The 22,365-nt window shown below is 48.0% G+C and overlaps 1 protein-coding gene and 1 long non-coding RNA gene across 2 annotated transcripts in view; one reads left to right on the forward strand and one right to left on the reverse strand.

Moving 5' to 3' along the window:
* Positions 1-22,365, reverse strand: part of LOC132381205 (voltage-dependent L-type calcium channel subunit alpha-1S-like) — a 381,429-nt gene that overhangs the window by 75,828 nt on the left and 283,236 nt on the right. The window contains exons 30-33 of the mRNA XM_059950504.1: positions 21,703-21,831; positions 18,787-18,852; positions 7,592-7,683; positions 6,195-6,354 (exon numbers count right to left, since the gene is read on the reverse strand). Coding sequence (XP_059806487.1) covers positions 6,195-6,354; positions 7,592-7,683; positions 18,787-18,852; positions 21,703-21,831 — 447 coding nt within the window. The remainder of the gene's footprint in view (positions 1-6,194; positions 6,355-7,591; positions 7,684-18,786; positions 18,853-21,702; positions 21,832-22,365) is intronic.
* On the forward strand, positions 10,300-19,796 carry LOC132381206 (uncharacterized). The gene is made up of 4 exons (XR_009507982.1): positions 10,300-10,430; positions 12,236-12,309; positions 14,466-14,602; positions 18,759-19,796. It is a non-coding gene; the product is annotated as an uncharacterized LOC132381206 (long non-coding RNA).

The following is a 22,365-nucleotide window of genomic DNA, read 5'->3' on the forward strand; positions in this document are numbered from 1 at the left end:
CCTCACGTCAGAGAGAGAGTCTCCTCACATCACAGAGAGTCTCCTCACATCACAGAGAGTCTCCTCACGTCAGAGAGAGTCTCCTCACATCACCGAGAGTCTCCTCACGTCAGAGAGAGTCTCCTCACGTCAAAGAGAGAGTCTCCTCAAGTCACAGAGTCTCCTCAGAACAGAGTTTTCTCACGTCACAGCGAGAGACTCCTCATGTCACAGAGAGAGTCTCCTTACGTCACAGAGAGAGTCTCCTCACGTCACAGAGAGAGTCTCCTCACATCACAGAGAGAGTGTCCTCACGTCACAGAGAGTCTCCTCACGTCACAGAGTCTCCTCACGTCACAGAGTCTCCTCACGTCAGAGAGAGTCTCCTCACGTCACAGAGAGAGTCTCCTCACGTCACAGAGAGAGTCTCCTCACGTCACAGAGAGAGTCTCCTCACGTCACAGAGAGAGTCTCCTCACATCACAGAGAGTCTCCTCATGTCACAGAGAGTCTCCTCACGTCACAGAGAGTCTCCTGTCAGAGAGAGTCTCCTCACGTCAGAGAGAGTCTCCTCACATCACAGAGAGAGTCTCCTCACGTCACAGAGAGTGTCTCCTCACGTCACAGAGAGAGTCTCCTCACGTCACAGAGTCTCCTCAGAACAGAGTCTACTCACATCACAGAGAGTCTCCTCTCGTCACAGAGTCTCCTCAGATCAGAGAGTCTCCTCACGTCACAGAGTATCCTCAGATCAGAGAGTCTCCTCACATCAGAGAGAGAGTCTCCTCTCGTCACAGAGTCTCCTCAGATCAGAGAGTCTCCTCACGTCACAGAGACTCCTCACATCACAGAGTCTCCTCACATCACAGAGAGTCTCCTCACGTCAGAGTCTCCTCACGTCAGAGAGAGTCTCCTCACATCAGAGAGTCTCCTCACATCAGAGAGTCTCCTTACGTGACAGAGAGTCTCCTCACGTGACAGAGAGTCTCCTCACATCAGAGAGTCTCCTTACGTCAGAGTCTCCTCACGTCACAGAGGGAGTCTCCTCACATCAGAGAGTCTCCTCACGTCAGAGTCTCCTCACATCACAGAGAGTCTCCTCACGTCACAGAGAGTCTCCTCACGTCACAGAGAGTCTCCTCACGTCACAGAGAGTCTCCTCACGTTACAGAGAGTCTCCTCACATCAGAGAGAGTCTCCTCACATCAGATAGTCTCCTCACATCACAGAGAGAGTCTCCTCACATCAGAGAGTCTCCTGACGTCAGAGTCTCCTCACGTCAGAGAGAGTCTCCTTACGTCGGAGAGTCTCCTCATGTCAGAGAGAGTCTCCTCACGTCAGAGACTCTCCTCACGTCAGCGAGTCTCCTCACGTCACAGAGAGTCTCCTCACGTCACAGAGAGAGTCTCCTCACATCAGAGAGTCTCCTGACGTCAGAGAGAGTCTCCTCACGTCAAAGAGAGAGTCTCCTCACATCACAGAGAGAGTCTCCTCACGTCACAGAGAGAGTCTCCTCACGTCACAGAGAGAGTCTCCTCACGTCACAGAGTCTCCTCAGAACAGAGAGTTTTCTCACGTCAGCGAGAGTCTCCTCACGTCACAGAGTCTCCTCACGTCACAGAGAGAGTCTCCTCACATCACAGAGAGAGTCTCCTCACATCAGAGAGTCTCCTCACGTCACAGAGAGTCTCCTCACGTCAGAGAGAGTCTCCTCACATCACAGAGAGAGTCTCCTCACATCAGAGAGTCTCCTCACGTCACAGAGAGTCTCCTCACGTCAGAGAGAGTCTCATGTCAGAGAGTCTCCTCACGTCACAGAGTCTCCTCACGTCACAGAGAGTCCCCTCACGTCAGAGTCTCCTCACGTCACAGAGAGCCTCCTCACGTCAGAGAGAGTCTCCTCACGTCACAGAGAGTCTCCTCACGTCAGAGTCTCCTCACGTCAGAGAGTCTCCTCACGTCAGAGAGAGTCTCCTCACGTCACAGAGGGAGTCTCCTCACATCAGAGAGTCTCCTCACGTCAGAGTCTCCTCACATCACAGAGAGTCTCCTCACATCACAGAGAGAGTCTCCTCACGTCAGAGAGTCTCCTCACATCAGAGTCTCCTCACGTCACAGAAAGTCTCCTCACATCACAGAGAGAGTCTCCTCATGTCACAGAGAGAGTCTCCTCACGTCACAGAGAGAGTCTCCTCACGTCACAGAGAGTCTCCTCACGTCACAGAGAGTCTCCTCACGTCACAGAGAGTCTCCTCACGTTACAGAGAGTCTCCTCATGTCAGAGTCTCCTCACGTCAGAGAGTCTCCTCACGTCACAGAGTCTCCTCTCGTCAGAGAGAGTCTCCTCACGTCAGTGAGTCTCCTCACATCACAGAGAGAGTCTCCTCACGTCAGAGAGAGTCTCCTCACATCAGAGAGTCTCCTCACATCAGAGTCTCCTCACGTCACAGAAAGTCTCCTCACGTCACAGAGAGAGTCTCCTCACGTCACAGAGAGAGTCTCCTCACGTCACAGAGAGAGTCTCCTCACGTCACAGAGAGTCTCCTCACGTCACAGAGAGTCTCCTCACGTTACAGAGAGTCTCCTCACGTCAGAGTCTCCTCACGTCAGAGAGTCTCCTCACGTCAGAGAGAGTCTCCTCACGTCAGAGAGAGTCTCCTCACGTCAGTGAGTCTCCTCACATCACAGAGAGAGTCTCCTCACGTCAGAGAGAGTCTCCTGACGTCAGAGAGAGTCTCCTCACGTCACAGAGAGTCTCCTCACATCAGAGAGTCTCCTCACGTCAGAGAGAGTCTCCTTATGTCAGAGAGAGTCTCCTCACGTCACAGAGAGAGTCTCCTCACGTCAGAGAGTCTGCTCATGTCAGAGTCTCCTCACGTTACAGAGAGAGTCTCGTCACGTCACAGAGAGAGTCTCCTCATGTCAGAGTCTCCTCATGTCACAGAGAGAGTCTCCTCACATCACAGAGAGTCTCCTGACATCAGAGAGAGTCTCCTCACGTCACAGGGAGCATCCCGACGTAACAGAGAGTTTCCTCATGTCATCCATCACTGTCGCATTTGGTGCAGCATCCTCTCACAATATTTGAAAAATACAGCAACTGTCAGGTCAGCAGAATAGGTCACTGGCTGCAGTCCTGCAACACTGTAGGACTGGTGTGGGTCTAGGACAAAGAGGCAGGCAGGACTGAATTTGTAACAAAGATATTTTGTAGGTATAAAAAAAGAGGCCGGCAGGAAAGTATCATTGCAGACACTCCCCACCCTGCAAACTGCCTTTTGCAAAAGCTCCCTTCTGGAAAGCACTATTGGATTACTGAAACGAAAACTTCATGCTATCTTAAAAGTTTTTTGCACCAGGCAGTTCATCTGATCAACCATTCTAACTAGCTCCCCACCCCACTGTATCTATTAGCTCAGTCGCTGCACTGCATGGCTACTTAAAAACGTTCTTTGCACCATCAATCTTCTGGGACATGCTAATATTATTTGTGACCGTCTGTGCTGGATCGTGACCTATGTGCTGTGTGGGTCTGTGTGTACAGCATTTTGTACCTTGGCCCCAGAGCAATGCTGTTTCGCTTAGCCGTACACGTGTGTGGTTGAATGACAATTGAACTTGAACTTTTCCCTGTGACGTGTGGTTAGCCTTTTGCTTCATTGCACCATTGGGATATTAAGCACAAAACCTTGGTGACAACATACATAATGCTGGAGGAACTCTGCAGGTCAGGAAATGAATAAACAGCCAGTGTCTCCAGCCAAAACTTTTCAGGGAACTGGACAGGAAAGAGGAAGGCACCAGAATAATAAGCTAGCGAGGGGAAGGAGGAAAAACTTAAATATGATAGGTGAGACCAGGTGTACCGGACAGTGGGCCATGGGAGAAAGGGAAGGAGGAGGGACACAAGGGGGAGGTGATGGACAGGTGAGGGGAAGGACCAGAGAGTGGGACCATGGGAAGGGGGAGGGGCACAAGGGGGAGGTGATGGACAGGTGAGGAGAAGGACTGGAGAGTGGGACCATGGGAAGGGGGAGGGGCACAAGGGGAGGTGATGGACAGGTGAGGGGAAGGACCAGAGAGTGGGACCATGGGAAGGGGGAGGGACACAAGGGGGAGGTGATGGACAGGTGAGGAGAAGGACCGGAGAGTGGGACCATGGGAAGGGGGAGGGGCACAAGGGGGAGGTGATGGACAGGTGAGGAGAAGGACCGGAGAGTGGGACCATGGGAAGGGGGAGGGGCATCAGAGGGAGGTGATGGACAGATGAGGAAGTGTAAGAGGGGAGCCAGAATGGGGAATGGAAAAATAGGAAAAAGGGGAGGAGGGAGAAATTACCAGAAGCCAACATAGCTGTGGTCAGGACGGGAAAGGAAGGAGTACAAGCTGCCAAGTGAAAGATGAGGCCAGGTGAGTGGAGGGTAGTTGGAATGGGGAGAGTGGATGAAGGTGGTGTTGTGGATAATAAAGTAGGTTTTCAAAGTTTGCGGAGAGACTTAGGCCAGTTAGAGACTGGGCTGAAAGATGGCAGATGGAGTTTAATGCTGATAAGTGTGAGGTGCTACATTTTGGTAGGAATACGCAAAATAGGACATACATGGTAAATGGTAGGGCATTGAAGAATGCAGTAGAACAGAGTGATCTAGAAATAATGGTGCATAGTTCCCTGGAATCTCATGTGGATAGGGTGGTGAAGAAAGCTTTTGGTATGTTGGCCTTTATAAATCAGAACATTGAGTATGGGAGTTGGGATGTAATGTTAAGATTGTACAAGGCCAAATTTGGAGTATTGTGTACAGTTCTGGTCACCGAATTATAGGAAAGATGTTACCAAAATAGAGAGAGTACAGAGAAGATTTACTAGAATGTTACCTGGGTTTCAGCGCCTAAGTTACAGAGAAAGGTTGAACAAGTTAGGTCTTTATTCTTTGGAGTGTAGAAGATTGAGGGGGGACTTGATAGAGGTACAGTATTTAAAATTATGAGGGGGATAGATAGAGTTGACATGGATAGGCTTTTTCCATTGAGAGTAGGGGAGATTCAAACAAGAGGACATGAGCTGAGAGTTAGAGGGCAAAAGTTAGGGGTAACATGAGGGGAAATTTCTTTACTCAGAGAGTGGTAGTTATGTGGAAAGAGCTTCCAGTAGAAGTGGTAGAGGCAGGTTCAGTATTGTCATTTAAAGTAGAATTAGATAGGTATATGAACAGGAAAGGAATGGAGGGTTATGGGCTGAGTGCAGGTCGGTGGGACTAGGTGAGAGTAAGCATTCAGCACGGACTAGAAGGGCCAAGATGGCCTGTTTCTGTGCTGTAATGGTTATATGGTTAAGTAAGAAACTATAAGGTGATAGGTAGAAGAGGCCATCTGCATAACACTCCTTTCTGTTGCTGGAAAGGTCCTGGCTAAGGTAATGCTTCAGAGACTCATCAGCAACATTACTGAGCCAATGCTGCCTGAATTGCAGTGTGGATTTAGGAAGAACAGGAGCACGATCGACATGGTCTTCACAGCCCCGGCAGCTTCAGGAAAAGTGCTGGAAGCAACATCAGAACCTATTTGTGGCCTTTATCGACCTCTCCTTGCGCAGTGTCGAATGCTTTGGAGAGGTCGATAAAGGCCACAAATAGGTTCTGATGTTGCTTCCAGCACTTTTCCTGCAGCTGCCGGGCTGTGAAGATCATGTCGATCATGATTAGCGGGTGCCTCACACTGAAATACTTGTAAAGACCAACTGCAGAAGTATTGAGGCCATGATCACCCAGTGTCGGCTGCAGTGGCTGGGGCACGTGATAAGGATGCCCCCATGTCTGCTACCCCACAGAGTGTCATACAGCAAGCTACATCATGGTCAACGCTCAGCTGGAGGGCTGAAGAAGCACTCTAAGGATCAGATGAAGAATGCTTAAAGGAAGTGCAAGATCAGACCTGAGGACCTGGAGGATGTTGCTGCTGACCGTAGCAGAAGAGAGCCAGGAGAAATGCAGCCATGGTTGCCACCACTACCACATATACATGTCGCACCTGCAATAGAGCTTGTGCGTCCAGGATAGGACTGTATAGTCATCAAAGATCTCAGCATTAAAGGAGAGGACGTCGTCATCGGACAACCGAAGAAGAAGAATGTCTGAGCATCAGAACCATGGGACCCTGCCTACAGGCTGCCCAGACAGATGAGAGGAAGGCTGCAGTCACAACCACACTGGAACACTCACCAGGAAGGCGCAGAGCATGTAGAAGCTGATGAAATAGAATACAGCGAAGTTGGTACCACACGTGTACTCCTCGCCAGGCTGGTAGTCAGACTCCGGGTCGCACAGCTTGCCAGGCTGGCATGCCAACATGATCTCCTGCCAGGCCTCTCCCGTGGCACACCTGCAGAGGGGAAGTACAAGAAAGGCCACCGTCAGACTCCACAGGGCTACATGTGAAAGCACAGCCTGTGGGATGGGCCACCGTCAGACTCCACAGGGCTACATGTGAAAGCACAGCCTGTGGGATGGGCCATCGTCAGACTCCACAGGGCTACATGTGAAAGCACAGCCTGTGGGATGGGCCACTGTCAGACTCCACAAATCTACATGTGAAAGCACAGCCTGTGGGATGGGCCACCGTCAGACTCCACAGGGCTACATGTGAAAGCACAGCCTGTGGGATGGGCCACCGTCAGACTCCACAGGGCTACATGTGAAAGCACAGCCTGTGGGATGGGCCACCGTCAGACTCCACAGGGCTACATGTGAAATCACAGCCTGTGGGATGGGCCACCGTCAGACTCCACAGGGCTACATGTGAAATCACAGCCTGTGGGATGGGCCACCGTCAGACTCCACAGGGCTACATGTGAAAGCACAGCCTGTGGGATGGGCCACCGTCAGACTCCACAGGGCTACATGTGAAAGCACAGCCTGTGGGATGGGCCACCGTCAGACTCCACAGGGCTACATGTGAAAGCACAGCCTGTGGGATGGGCCACCGTCAGACTCCACAAATCTACATGTGAAAGCACAGCCTGTGGGATGGGCCACCGTCAGACTCCACAGGGCTACATGTGAAAGCACAGCCTGTGGGATGGGCCACCGTCAGACTCCACAGGGCTACATGTGAAAGCACAGCCTGTGGGATGGGCCACCGTCAGACTCCACAGGGCTACATGTGAAATCACAGCCTGTGGGATGGGCCACCGTCAGACTCCACAGGGCTACATGTGAAATCACAGCCTGTGGGATGGGCCACCGTCAGACTCCACAGGGCTACATGTGAAATCACAGCCTGTGGGATGGGCCACCGTCAGACTCCACAGGGCTACATGTGAAATCACAGCCTGTGGGATGGGCCACCGTCAGACTCCACAGGGCTACATGTGAAAGCACAGCCTGTGGGATGGGCCACCGTCAGACTCCACAGGGCTACATGTGAAAGCACAGCCTGTGGGATGGGCCACCGTCAGACTCCACAGGGCTACATGTGAAATCACAGCCTGTGGGATGGGCCACCGTCAGACTCCACAGGGCTACATGTGAAAGCACAGCCTGTGGGATGGGCCACCGTCAGACTCCACAGGGCTACATGTGAAGAGAAGGTAGGTGCCGAATGCGAGGTAGCCACTCACCTGAAGAGCAGGAGCACAGCCTGCGGGAAGGTCTGAAAGTTGTTGTTCCGATTAATCTGTGCCCCGTCCACGTTGGCAATCTTACCGAAGACCTGTGAGGCAGAAGGTAGAGCAAAAGGTCAACAGCTCAGCTGGTCAATGTCTACTTGAATTCGTTCAATTTTGTATTAATTTCAAGAACAGCAGACTATCAGAATTTTAAGATGGTCCAAGATTCAAATTGCTTCTTGTCATTCATCAGTACGTGAGTGTCTACAGTTCAGAGTAGCAGAAAAGGCCAGCAATGTCATGGAGAATCCCACCCTCTCCGCTCATGGACTGTTTGCCCCTCTTCCGTCAGGGAGGCATTCACGCCAGGACCACCAAACGAAAAAAGAGTTACTTTCCCCAAGCAGTAAGGCTGATCAACACCTCCACCCACAAACTCCACCATTTCCCAATTAGCCTAGCATCACTTTATGGGCATACAGTCAATCTCTGTGTATAAGCTATCTTATGTATTTATATTTATTGTGTGTTATTATTATTGCTTTTGTGTTGCATCAGATCTGGAGTAACTTGTGGACAGAAAATGACGAGAAACAATAGTGAATCTTGAATCTGAAGGAGAATGTTTATTCTGGATTGTTATTCCAGATTCGATGCAGCATAAGAAACACCATAAGCTTAAAGAAGACAATTAGTATGAATATAAAAGCATTCCTATAAAACACAGTGTATGAGTAACCTTTTGAGTGTGGCAGTATACACATAGGAGCGGTTTACAGGCGGAACAGTCAATGGGCCAAAAGGCCTAATTCTGCTCCTATGTCTTTTGGCCGATACACTCAGTGGTCACCTCATCAGGTGCCTCCTGTACCTAATAAATGATAAACTGTCAACCAACACCTTTCAGAAACATACTGATTCCCACGGTTATACTCTTCCCACCCTATCTCCTGTAAAAATGCAGTTCCGTCTGAGTGACGTTCCCTCTCATGCTTCCCTTAAACATTTCACCTTCAACCTTAATCCATTGTACGTGGCCTATCAGCAGCATCAACAGAGCTCTACAAACTAAATAAAAGTACAGAAGAGATAAGCGGAGGGGCCACTGGCGAGAGCAGGCCTTTAGCGAGAGTAGAAGTGACAGGCTTTGGCTCAAAAGGTGCTTCGGTTTAGAAGAGGCATCAGCTCTGTGTAAGCGTCGTTGTTTCATTTCTGGCTTCTTTCCCCTCTCTTACCATAACATTTAAATGGCTATGGTGTGCTCTTTGTGCCGGATGTTAGAGAACTGGGAGACCCAGAGTCTCCTGTGGAACTACATCTGCATGGTGCATCTGCTTGCAGCTCCTTGCAGACCATGTTAGGGATCTGGAGCTGCAGCTGGATGACCTTTGGCTTGTACAGGAGAGCAAGAGTACAATTTATCAAAGGTACAGGGGAGTAGGCAGAGATTGACAGGTTCTTGATTGGACATGACATCAAAGGTTACAGGAAGAAGGCTGGGAACTGGGGTTGAGAGGAGATAGAGAAAAAAGGATCAGCCATGATTGAATGGCTGAGCAGACTCGATGGGCTAGATGGACTAATTCTGCTCCAAAGTCTTATAGTCTAATCCATGACCTCTAGTTCTAGTCTCCCCCAACCTCAGTAGAAAAAGCCTGCTTGCATTTATCCTACCAACACCCCTGATAATTTTGTCAGCTTACTCAGCTCCTTTGCCTGCTCTTTTCCCAGATGCGGCATTCTTTTCCAAGACATCAGAGATGTCCTCCTTCTTCAAACAGCAGGCTTTCCTTCCTCCACTATTGACACCTGAATCTCCCTTATTTCCCAAACATCCACACTCACCTCATCTTCCAGCTGCCTTAACAATAAGAGTTCCTCTTATCCTCACCTACCACCCCATGAGCCTCCACATCCAACACATCATTCTCCACCATCTCCAAAGGGATCCTACCTTAACATTATCATTACCTCCCCTCCTCTCCCCCCTCCACTTTCTACAGGGATTGCTCCCTCCATGAATCCCTCGTCCATTTGTCCCTCCTGGCATTTAACCCTGCAAGTGGCGGAAGTGCTACACCTGCCCATTCACCTCCATTCAGTGCCCCAAACAGTCCTTCCAGATTTGCAGCACCGTATTAAGTGCGAATCTGCTGGGGTTGTCTATTCTGTCTAGTGTTCCCGATGCTGCCTCCTCTACATTGTAAATTGGGGGCCCGCTTCATCGAGCGCCTCCACTCCATTCACCAAAAGTGGGAATTCCTTGGAGCCAAACATTTTAATTCCAATTCCCATTCCCATTCCAACATGTTGGTCCGTTGTCTCCTCTTATGGCAAGATAAGGCCACCACAGCTTGCAATCTATCTGGGTAGACTCCAACCTAATGGCATGAATAATGATTTTTCCTTCTGGTTAAAAAAAATGTCCCTTCCCCCCCCCCCCCCGTTCTTCTTCCATTCCTCACTCTAGCCTCTTACCTCTTCTCACCTGCCTATTACCCCCCACGAGTCCACTCCTCATTCCCTTTGTCCACTCTCTTCTCCTATCAGATTCCTTCTTCTCTAGCCCTTTATTTTTCCAACTCACCTGGCTTCACCTTCTAGCTATCCTCATTTCCCTCCCCCCCCATCTTTTTTATCCTGATGTCTTCCCCCTTCCTTTTCAGTCCTGAAGAAGAGTCTCAGCCCGAGACATTAACTGTTTATTCATTTCCATAGATGCTGTCTGACTGCTGAATTCCTACAACATTTTGTGTGGCTACTGAGTGTATGTTTGTGGCCCATCCACTTTAAGGTTCAATATATTGTGCATTCAGAGATGCTCTTCTGAACACTACTGCTGTAACACATGGTAATTTGAGTTACTGTCACCTTCCTGTCAGCTTGAACCAGTCTGGCCATTCTCCACTGACCTCTCTCGTTAACAAGGTGCTTTTGCCCACAGAACTGCCATTCACTGGATGTTTTTTGTTTTTTGCATGATTCTCTGTAAACTCTAAAGACTGTTATGTGTGGAAATCCCAGGACATCAACAGTTTCTGAGATACTCTATCCACCCCATCTGGCACCAACAATAAATCCACAGGCAAAGTCACGTAGATCATATTTCTTCCCCCAAACTGATGTTTGGTCTGAACAACAACTGGACATCATGACCACATGTGCATGCTTTAACATGATTGGCCAATTAGATATTTCGGTTAATGAACAGATGTACAGGTGTACTTAATTAGCCACTGAGTGTATGTAAGATTAGCTTATATACGTAGACTGATTGTACTGAAAGTAACACTTGGTATGGGAGTACCTGAACAACAGGTGACTCTGACATGAAATAATAAGGTAACAAAGTATGGTCCATTTCTGACACCTCCTGCCCTGTTCTCTTTTTTTTGTAATTTATTTTTTATTGAAGTTCATCATCAAACATTTCCATAAGATGTATTTCAGACATTGTACATATATTTCACAAATCTCCACTAAGTATTTATCTGAGGTATACACTTGTAGAAAAGAGTGGAAAGGAAAAACAAGCAAAAGGAAAGAACTATGTACAAGTAGGGAGTGATCTTTTTTTTTTACAACAGATTCATTGATTTGTGAGAATAAAATCAGGCCTATTGTAGTTAAATCATTTCTCCCAGTATGAATCAAATTGTTCCAAATTGGATAAAGTTCTCTTACATTTGATTGGATTTAATAGCCCATTAAAATTAAAAGAAATGAATTTTACCTTGCCCTTAGCCATTTGTATTTATCTGTCAATGTATCATTGAAATTAGAATAAAACTTAATCGATCTACTCCCTGAACAAATAAGAACCAAGAAACGCAAATAATAACAAAAATGGCAATGAACTTGTGATTCCAAGGCTGAGGTCTCTAGTAGATGACCCTGCGTTGAGCTAGAGGAAATGTCTAGCTGTGGGGGATAACCCCTCCTACTTGTGAGTTGAGGGCCCCCATTGCAGTATTCATAAAAGTCAGTGAACAAATCATTACACAGAAAAGATTTCCCTGTGTACTCCTCCTACATATACACACACAAATATATATACACACACACATTACATACTTACATATATATTCTCATTTTGGTGGGGAAAAAGGAGTAAGTGAGCGAATAAAGAATAACAACTAAGTAATATAAAATCCACATTATAATAAGTATTTCTCGAGATAGGTATGTCACCGTGTACTTTTGCTTTCATTTAGCTTCTCAACATTTTTAAAGTTAGCCAAACCTTATGGCTCTTCTGAAGGGGGTGAGGACTGTCTTTGGGAAACTCCAGGTCTCTTCCTGATATATTTCTCTCGGCCTCCTCCCGTCTCCTGGCTTCTCAATTCTCGCACTATTTCTCAAGCGGTGCGGGATAATTCCTCAGCCAGGTTTACCCTTGTTTTGGTCACGCGGACGGGCAACCGTCTGGCCTTCATGTCTGTAGTCGCCTCTTCCACTGTTTGGTACAACTGCGTCCCGTTGTCATAAAACACTTGAAGTTTAGCAGGGTACGGAGTTTGAAATCTAATCTTTTTTTTTGCTTTAGTACTCACTTTACTTCAGAGTATTCTTTATGTTTCTGCAGGACTGCGGGGAGGGTAATCTTGGTCGAAATATACTAACTTATCGTCAAAAAACACTCTCTTCTTACCCCAGGTCCTTTGTAGAATCTCCGCCTTGGTGCTGTCCTGATGGAATTTAATTATTATTGAGCGTGGGTTCTATCCTGGGTAAGTTACAGGACGAGCACGCGGTGAGCTCTTTCGACTTCCAGCTTCATAGCCGGGGGAAGATCCAGCGCGTCCCACAGTAACTTTCCGACAAACTCCGTCATAGACAAGCCCTCAGCTCCTTCGGGAACGTTGTAGATTCTGATATTTTTCTGCCGTGATCTTCCCTCCAGGTCAAGCAGTTTACCTTCTTGGTGATTTAATATTTTTATTGTCTTGCTCAGTTTCCGTTCCACGTTTTGAACGCGATCTTCCACCTTCTCAATTCGAGTCTCTGCCACCGCTATTTTTTGATTGATGCTGGCGAGCTCTGACTTAATATCACGGAGCTGCTGCTTTATTTCTTTCTGGAACTCCATTATTTCTTTCAGGATTTCGATCACATTCGCCGCTTCGCCTGAACGAGGCCCAGCGCCCGCCTCGCTAGCAAGCAGTCAGGTTGGAGAGCCGCTCGCTGCACTCCTCTCGGCCGCAGGCTCCGCAGTGTCGCTTTTTTTATTTCCATTCCTTTTCCCCATTCTTGTCCCTCTTCTCAGTTCAAATATTTTTCAAAAAATATTATATATGATGGGTTAACATGCATTTTTCTGGAGGAGCTAGTGACTTAAGCTGCCATTCTCGACGATGATGTCACCGGAACACCCTCCTGCCCTGTTCTCAATTTCTCTGTCTCCATCTCTGGAGACTGCCTATCTACTGATATCTTTTAAAACCCACTGATTTTCATAGCTACCTGGACTACACCTCTTTCCGCCCTGTCACCTGTAAGAATGCCATCCCTTTTCTCAGTTCCTCCGTTTCCACTGTATCAGCTCTCAGGATGAAGGCTTCTCATTCCAGAACTAATGAGATGTCTTCTTTCTTCAAAGAAAGGGCTTCTCTTCCTCCGTCATCAATGCTGCCCTCACCCGCATCTCTTCCATTTCACACACATCTGCCCTCACCCCATCCTCCTGCCAACCCACCAGGGATAGGGTTCCTCTTGTCCTCACCTACCACCCCACTGGCCTTCGCATCCAGCACAGAATTCTTCATAACTTCCGCCATCTCCAACGGGATCCCATTGCTTAGTACATCTTTCCCTAGCCCCCCAATTTCCGCTTTCTGCAGGGATTGCTCCCTACATGATTCCCTTGTCAACTCGTCCCTCCCCAATGATCTCCCTCCTGACACTTATCCTTGCAAGCGGAACAAGTGCTACACCTGCCCCTATACCCCTCCCTCACCACCACTCATGGCTCCAAAACCCTGCCAGGTGAGGTAACACTTCATCTGTGAGAGTCTGTTGTGGTCAACTACTGTATCTGGTGCTCCCGGTATATCAGTGAGATCCAACGTAGATTGGAAGACCACTCTGCCAAGCAGCTATGCTCTGTCTGCCAGAAAAACCGCGATATTCCTGTAGTCACCCATTTCAATTCTTCTTTCCATTCCCATATGTCAGTCCATAGCCTCCCCTACAGCTTCATGAGGCCGCACTCAGTTTCGAGAAATAACACCTTATATTCCGTATGTGTGGCCTCCAACCTGATGGCGTAAACATCGACTTCTCGAACTTCTGGTAATTAACCCCCTTTACCATTCCTCATTCCTGTTTCCCTCTCCTAACTGTCCTTTACCTCCCTCTGGTGTCCTCCCCTTCCCTTTCTTCTATGGTCTTATGTCCTCTCCTATCAGACTCCCCCTTCTCTAGCCCATTATCTCTTTCACCAATTGACGTCCGAGCTCTTTACTTCACCCCCTCCCAGTTTCACTTATCACCTGCCATCTTGTACTTCTTCCTCCCCTCGCCCACCTTCTTACTTTGACCTCTCCCCTCTCTTTCCAGGTCTCAGCCTGAAATATAATCACATAACAATTACAGCACGGAAACAGGCCATCTTGGCCCTCCTAGTCCGTGCCGACGCTTACACTCACCTAGTCCCACTGGCCCACACACAGTCTATAACACTGCATTCCTTTCCTGTCCATATACCTATCCAATTTTACTTCAAATGACAATACCGAACCTGCCTCTACCACTTCTACTGGAAGCTCATTCCACACATCTACCACTCTCTGAGTAAAGAAATGCCCCCTCATGTTACCCTTAAACTTTTGCCCCCTAACTCTCAAATCATGTCCTCAAAATATCCACTGTTTACCCTTTTCCATAGCTGCTGCCTGACCTGTTGAGATCCCCCAGCATTACCTGTGTTGGCAAGAGGATGAAGGAATTGATTGTGGACTTCAGTAAGGGGATATTGAGGGAACACACACACCAGTTTTCTTCGAGGGATCAACAGAGGAAAAGGTTAGCAGTTTCAAGTTTCTCGGTATCAACATCCTTGAAGATCTATCCTGGGTCCAACATTACAAAGAAGGCACAACAGCGGCTATATTTCATTAAGAGTTTTAGGGAGGACTGTGGTGTGAGAGGCAGGTTCTTTTACAGATTGTGGTGGGTATAGGGAGGGGTGGGGTGGGGTGTTGAAGGAAGGTTTTTCCACACAGGTTGTGGAGCGGTTAGCTGTCCCAGGAAGGTTTTTTACACATTGTGGTGTATATAGGGAGGGGTGGGGTGTCAGAGGAAAGTTTTCTTCACTGATTTTGGAGGGTATAGGGACGGCTGGGTTGTCAGTAGGTGTTTTACAGATTGTGGTGGGTAAAGGCAGTGGTTTTGTGTCACAGGAAGGATTTGTACAGATTGTGGTGGGTATAGAGAGCAGTGGTGTGTTAAGGGAATGTTATTTACACAGTTTGTGGTGTGTACAGTGAGGGGTGGGCTGCCAGAGGAAGGTATTTTACCGATTGTTGTGGGTCTAGGGAGGGATGGGGTATTAGATGAAAGGTTTTACACTGATTGTGGTGGGTATAGGGTGGGGTGGGGTGCCAGAGGAAGGTATTTTACCGATTGTTGTGGGTCTAGGGAGGGATGGGGTATTAGATGAAAGGTTTTACACTGATTGTGGTGGGTATAGGGTGGGGTGGGGTGCCAGAGGAAGGTATTTTACCGATTGTTGTGGGTCTAGGGAGGGATGGGGTATTAGATGAAGGGTTTTACACATTGTGGTGGGTATAGGGGGGAGTAGAGATTCAGGTGGGTATAGGGAAGGGTAGCATGTCAGAGGAAGGTTTTTTACACATTGTGGTGGGTATACGGAGGAGTGGGGTGTCAGGAAGGTTTTTTACAGATTCTGATGGGTGAAGGGAGGGGTGGGGTGCCAGAGGAAGGTTTTTTACACATTGTGGTGGGCATAGGGACAGGTGGGCTGTCGGAGGAACTTTAGTTTACACCGATTGTGGTGGGTCTAGGGATGGGAGGCGTGTCAGAGGAACGTTTTTTACCGATTGTAGTGGGTATGGGAGTGGTAGTGTGTCAGAGGAAGGTGTTTTAGAAAGATTATGATGGGTATAGGTTGCGGTGGGTGTTAGAGGAAGGTTTTTGTTCCACAGATTATGGTGGGTATAGGGAGGGGTGGGGTGTAATAGGAAAGTTTTCTACACTGATTCTGGTGGGTATAGGGAGGAGTGGGGTGTAATAGGGAAGTTTTCTACACTGATTCTGGTGGGTATAGGGAGGGGTGGGGTGTAATAGGAAAGTTTTCTACACTGATTCTGGTGGGTATAGGGAGGAGTGGGGTGTAATAGGAAAGTTTTCTACACTGATTCTGGTGGGTATAGGGAGGGGTGGGGTGTAATAGGAAAGTTTTCTACACTGATTCTGGTGGGTATAGGGAGGGGTGGGGTGTAATAGGAAAGTTTTCTACACTGATTCTGGTGGGTATAGGGAGGGGTGGGGTGTAATAGGAGAGTTTTCTACACTGTTTCTGGTGGGTGTAGGGAGGGGTGGGGTGTAATAGGAAAGTTTTCTACACTGATTCTGGTGGGTATAGGGAGGAGTGGGGTGTAATAGGAAAGTTTTCTACACTGATTCTGGTGGGTATAGGGAGGGGTGGGGTGCCAGAGGAAGGTGTTTTCCTGATTATGGTGGGTATAGGGAGAGATCAGATGTCAGAGGTTTTTTAACACAGATACTGGTGTTTCTAGGGAGGGGTGGTTTGTAAGAGGAAAGTTTTTTGTGATGGGTACTGTTTTTTTACAGGTAGTGGTGGGTATAGGGAGGGGTGGGTATCAGAGTAATGTTTTTGACAAATTGTAGTGGGTATAGGGAGTGGTAGAGTGTCAGAGGAAGGGTTTTTAGACAGCTTGTGGTGGGTTGTCAGAGGAAGGTTTTTGTTACACAGATTCTGGTGGGTATATGGAGGGGTGCGGTGTCATAGGAAGGTTTTTTTACAGATTGTGATAGGTATATGGAGTGGTAGTATGTCAGAGGAAGGTGATTTACAGAGATTGTGGTGGGTGTATGGAGGAGTGGGGTGTCAGTAAGGTTTTTTACAGATTCTGATGGGTGAAGGGAGGGGTGGGTTGTCAGAGGAGGGTTATTTTGCACTGATTGTGGTGGGTATATGGAGGGGTGGGTTGTCAGGAAGGTTTTTTACAGATTGTGGTGGGTATAGGGTGGGGTGGGTTGTCAGAGGAGGGTTATTTTGCATTGATTGTGGTGGGTATATGGAGGAGTGGGGTGTCAGGAAGGTTTTTTACAGATTCTGATGGGTGAAGGGTGGGGTGGGTTGTCAGAGGAGGGTTATTTTGCATTGATTGTGGTGGGTATATGGAGGGGTGGGTGTCAGGAAGGTTTTTTACATATCGTGGTTGTTATGGTCCAGTCCGTAACCCGCATTCCGGGTCTTGATCCTGTCCGCGGACTCTGGGACTTGTAGCCGTCCCTCCTTTAGCTCTTGAGCCCAATTAGTCACACCTGTAGATCATCTTGGCTTGTTAGGGCTCAAAGAGGTACACCTGATGCCCATCGGCTGGCGGTGTATATAGGGGGCTCTGGGACTGAGTGGAGTTGGGGGGATGCACTGACTTGCAGTTCCCCTTGTTAAAGATGAGTTCTTTGAGTAAGTCTGGCAGTCACCCTGGACCTAGTTCCCTTCCTATCCCTTGCCTCTGTCAGGCAAGCCTGGCTGGATTGTTGTTGCCCAGTGGGGGACTCTGCCCCTTTCCATCCCTTGCTGCTGATGGGTTGTGCCCTGCTACCTACCCAGGTGCCCTGTGACCTGCCCAGGCCCCTGTGTTCCTGCCTGGGAGGTCTGGGCCCTGCCTAGGAGTTATGTGCCCTGCCCAGAGATCTCTGCCCCTACCTATCTCTCGTTGATGATGGGTTGTGCCCTGCTACCTGCCCAGGCCCCTGTGTTCCTGCCTCGGAGGTCTGGGCCCTGCCCAGGAGTTATGTGGCCCACCCAGTGAACTCCAAGATTCTGCCTTGCCTGAACTCTAAGACTCTCCTGGAACCCCAAAATCACCTTGAAGGTCACGTCCCTCATGCACACCACGGTCACCACATCTTGTCTATTGTTTAGTTGTTCCTGTCCTGCCCCTAGTACTTCAGTGCCTGCATCCTGCACTTGGGTCCAGCCTCCCGTCCCCAGTGTTGTTGTTGTTCATCCTTCGGAGTCGAAGACGACCACGACTTCTGTCAGGTGGAGGCTTTGTGACTGTGGGTCCGGAGGTGACTGGTGAGGCCCTGAAAGCTTGCCCACATGTGGGACACATGAGGATAGGTGCTGCAGTGGAGGTGGAGGTAGCTTGAGCCTTGTGTGGGGGTATAGGAGGTGGGGTGTCAGAGGAAGGTTTTCTCACACTGATTGTGATGGGTGTGTGAAACACCCTGCCAGGGGTGGTGGTAGAGGCAGATACATTAGTGACATTTAAGAGCTGCTTAGAGGCACATGGATGATAGAAAAATGGAGGGTTATGCAGGAGGGAGGTTAGATTGATCTACGAGTAGGTCAAAGGGCCTGTACTGTGGTGTAATGGTCTGTTTTTAAAGCAAGAGTGTAATTCTGAGGGTTCGTAAGGCCTTGGTCAGACCAGATTTGGCATATGGTGAGCAGGTTTGGCCACCACTCCTGAGAAAGAATGTGCTGCATTGGTGAGGATCCAGAGATTCACCAAAATGTTCACAGAATGAAAAGATGAACACACCAGAAAGTTTGTCTCTGGGCCTGTACTCACTGGAGTTTAGAAAAATGGGGACTTTCACTGAAACTTGCCAGAAATTGAAAAGCCTAGATAAAGTGTTGGTTCAGAGGATGTTTCTGATAGTATGAAGGCACAGCCTCAGAATACAAGGACATCCCTTTAGAACAGAGATGAAGAGGAATTTCTTTAGCCAGAGGGTGCTGAATCTGTGATTCATTGCCACAGGCAGCTATGGAGACTATGGGGTCTATTTAAAGCAGGGGTTGATAGGTTCTTGATTAGTCAGGGTGTGAAAGGTTATAGGGAGAAGGCAAGAGATTGGGATTGAGAGGGAAAATAAATCCGACACGATTGAGGAGTTGACCAGAATTGTTGGGCCATATGGGCTAATCCTGCTGTTATGCCTTATCGTTTTATAGAAATGCCACAGAGGATACCTGGCCTTACCTGCATCCCGATGACTGCATATATGAAGAACAGCATCACGATGAGGAGTGCAACATACGGAAGGGCCTGCAAAAATGAAAACAAGGCCAATGAAGCCTGACCCACAACCTGTCTGCTCTCTCCTCACACTCTCACCCAGCTGAGATAGTAAACTTTAAAAGTAGGTACCCCCAGGCTAAAGAACAGCTTCTACCCCATTTTAGTCAGATGCTTGACAATGATAAGATGGACTCGAGCCTATTATGAACTTGCAGTTTATTGTCTACCTGCAGTGTCGCTTGTAAACTTTACTCTGCAGTGTCATGTTTTACCCTGTGGACACAGCTGAGCACATCCATGAACTCTGTTACACTTCTCAATGCCTCGGTAAAGCAGCCAGCTTAATCACAGAGCCCATCTGCCCTGGCCATTCTCTCTCCTCTCATTGAGCTGAAGATACAAAAGTCTGAAAGCACGTACCACCGGGCTGGAGGACTCTCTGTTATCAGATCTCTTGGCATTATGACAAAATCTCATCTCTTGGCAAGATCTACCTCATTATGATCTTGCACTTTATCTAGTTCCTTCAGTTTCTCCACCAGTGATGGGGTAGACCTGTATGATTTTTAATGTCCAGCATAGTCTTGTGATTATAAAAAAGGTGATTAAAAAAAACAAAGACAAAACCATGTTTAGTTTGCCCCATAGGAGCATCTTAGCTCGCCATCATCTTAGCAAAAGTCCCCCATTGTTAACGCAAACCACCCATTTCACTATGTTTCAATTTACACATAATAAATAAACCTGAATCTGAAGATATGTTTAACAGGTGACTGCTAAGTGGAGGCTAGGCAATGAAATGGGTACTGATTCAGGATTGTTTAATGTCATTTCCAGTACACAAATGTAAAGGAGAATGAAATATTGTTACTCCTGATCCAATGCAGCACAAAAAAAACACAATAAGACAAATAACGCAATAAATATAAATACAAAACACAGTTTATATACATAGATTGATTGTATGTGTCACATCCACGGATTTGGCAGCACAGCAGATACAGCAATTGCACTCGTGAATGTGAGTGTGTCGGCTAATTACTGCACTGTGATGGTATTTAACTCCATTCTTTTTGTCGTGGTGCTTGAGCAAAGCACAGCAACTTTTTGCTGCCTGCTTGTACTTGGCTTGTACATTTATTTCATATTTTAGTGAATCCATTTAGCTCCAGCATTGGCTTTGTTTGTCTTTTGAAAGTTTTAGTTAACGGCCCTGTTCGGTCTAATGTTTATTGTTTCTCTTTCCCTCTAACTCTCTTCACATTAAAGACTGTGAACTATTGACCCACTTCAGTGTCACTCATTCCGCACTTGGGCCACATCCAAACCTGGTAACAGTAAGTCTTGACCACACAAAGATGGACCCAGCAGAGAAAGAGAGAGCAGCTGACCTTGGCCGTGAGATTCATTGGTCAGGTAGGGGACAAGCTACAGGCAATTGCATCTGTTCTAGTGAAGTTATGGAAGCAATGAGGCAGTTAATCTCTGCCCACAAGCCTGGCCTCACCTGGAAAGCAGGTATCATCCCTCACAGCAGCTGACTGTGGCCAATCGGAGTCTGCCAGCTGACTGTGGCCAATCGGATATTCTGGTGATCCCGATGGCTGCAGGAATTTTATTACCCAATGCAAGCTGACGTTTCAAGCCCAGCCTGGTCATTTTGGTGATGATGCGTGAAAACTGGCGTACATGGTTAATCTTCAGGATGGACCTCCACTCAGCCTGTTCAATGCTTTACAGGAGCCAGGGATACCCTACAACCCAGTTGTTCTGACATTTTGTAGTGGAGTTGAGGAGGGATTTTGATCTTCCAGTACGGGGTCAGGAGGCTGCCCACCGACTCCTGGACCTGCGCCAAGGCAGAGGGACAGTGACAGTCAAATTCCCCACACTTGCAGTAGAGACAGGACAGAATGAGAGATGCCTCATCGCTGCCTTCTAGCGTGGACTGAACACAGGGGTCCGGCACGAGATCGCTGTCTGGGACGAGCAGGATAGTCTGGATGACCTGATTGATCTAGCAATTTCGAGTTGATGACCAGGTAACTGAGAGGCACAGGGAAAGAATGTTTCAAACTTCCTGATCATCATCATTCCTCATCCTCTTTCCCCCTCCCTCACCTGATCACTGTCTTTCCTCGCACTCTCTCCCTCCCTCACCACCCAGCACCCAGTCCACGGAGGAGCCAATGCAAGTGGGGCACATGTGCCTGTCTCAGGAGTAATGACAGCGGCGCTGGAGAATAGGTTCCTGCCTTTACTGTGGTGATCCAGGACACTTCCGGGCGGCAAGTCCCAAGCGTCCAGTAAAAGAGAATACCAGTCAGCAGAGAGGGGTGTCCTGATGGGTTGGTTCTCTCTTCAGTCAGCTTCTCCTAATTGTGTAATGCTCGAAGCTTCCTTGTCGTGGCAGGAAATGATAAAGTAGTGGTAGTTGGGGGTATGGAGGTGTGCTGATCAGCTTTACTGCTTGGGGAAGTGTTTTTGAGTCTGGTAGTCCTGGTGTGGTTGCTACATAGACTCCTCCCCGATGGGAATGGGGCAAACAGTTCATGAGCAGGGTGGGTGTGATCCTGCTCTTTTCTGGCAGCTTTCCGCACACATGTCCTTGACGACGAGTGGATGACGGTGCATGTGGGAGAAAAGGTGGTAAATAATATAAGAACAATGAAAACTTTGGATCTGAGGAGGCATTCGTTCAAGGACAAGTGACTCTCCTGTTGATGTCAGCTTGTAATAAAGAGAAAGTTTGTTCTGAAGGTGACCCCAGAATCCATGTAAATTTTTTCCATCCACACTTCCCATGCTCTGCCTTCTCTGCCTTTTCCCTGTCTCCTTGCTATCTTTCCTGTGCCCATGTTTCCAGGCTTGTCTTACCTGGAAGGACTTGATGAATGTCCACAGCAGAGTTCGCACACCCTCTCCTCGGCTCAGCAGCTTGACAAGCCGCATCACGCGGAACAAGCGGAAGAAAGAGATGGAGATGCGGGAGGTGTCCTCAGAATCCTGGCAACCATCCGGGGAAAGAGAAAAAAGAATCAATTACATGTGCTGAAAAGAGGGCACTGAAAGCAGAGGCGACCAGACGTGAGGATGGAGTGGGGAGTCAGTGAGGCTGAGGAGGAGGAGATAAGATAGTTAGAAAGTATGTGGAGGGAAATGGAATAGGCAGGAGACCACAGAAAAGAACTACATTTTGAAATAGACTTGCATGACATCAGGACATCCCAAAATGTATAACTGCCAGTGAGGTGTGTTCACCATTATAATATAGGATATTAAACCATTTAAATGGGATATAAATAGACTTGAATGACAGGATAAAAGCATTGCAAATAGAGATAAATGCAGGGAACTATGACATCATACATGTCGGAAAGAGGAATCGAGAGTTGGATGACTTTCAAAGTGGAGATACTGCCAGTGAGTGAAGTTCAGAGAGATCTGAGTTTGAGCACATTAATCACAAAAGGTTAGTAGGCAGCTCCAACAAGTAGAGATGAAGGCAGACAATAGATTGGCCTTTATTGCAAAGGGGTT

This window comes from Hypanus sabinus, chromosome 25 (assembly GCF_030144855.1).
Source record: "Hypanus sabinus isolate sHypSab1 chromosome 25, sHypSab1.hap1, whole genome shotgun sequence".
Classification (NCBI taxonomy): Eukaryota; Metazoa; Chordata; class Chondrichthyes; order Myliobatiformes; family Dasyatidae; genus Hypanus; species Hypanus sabinus.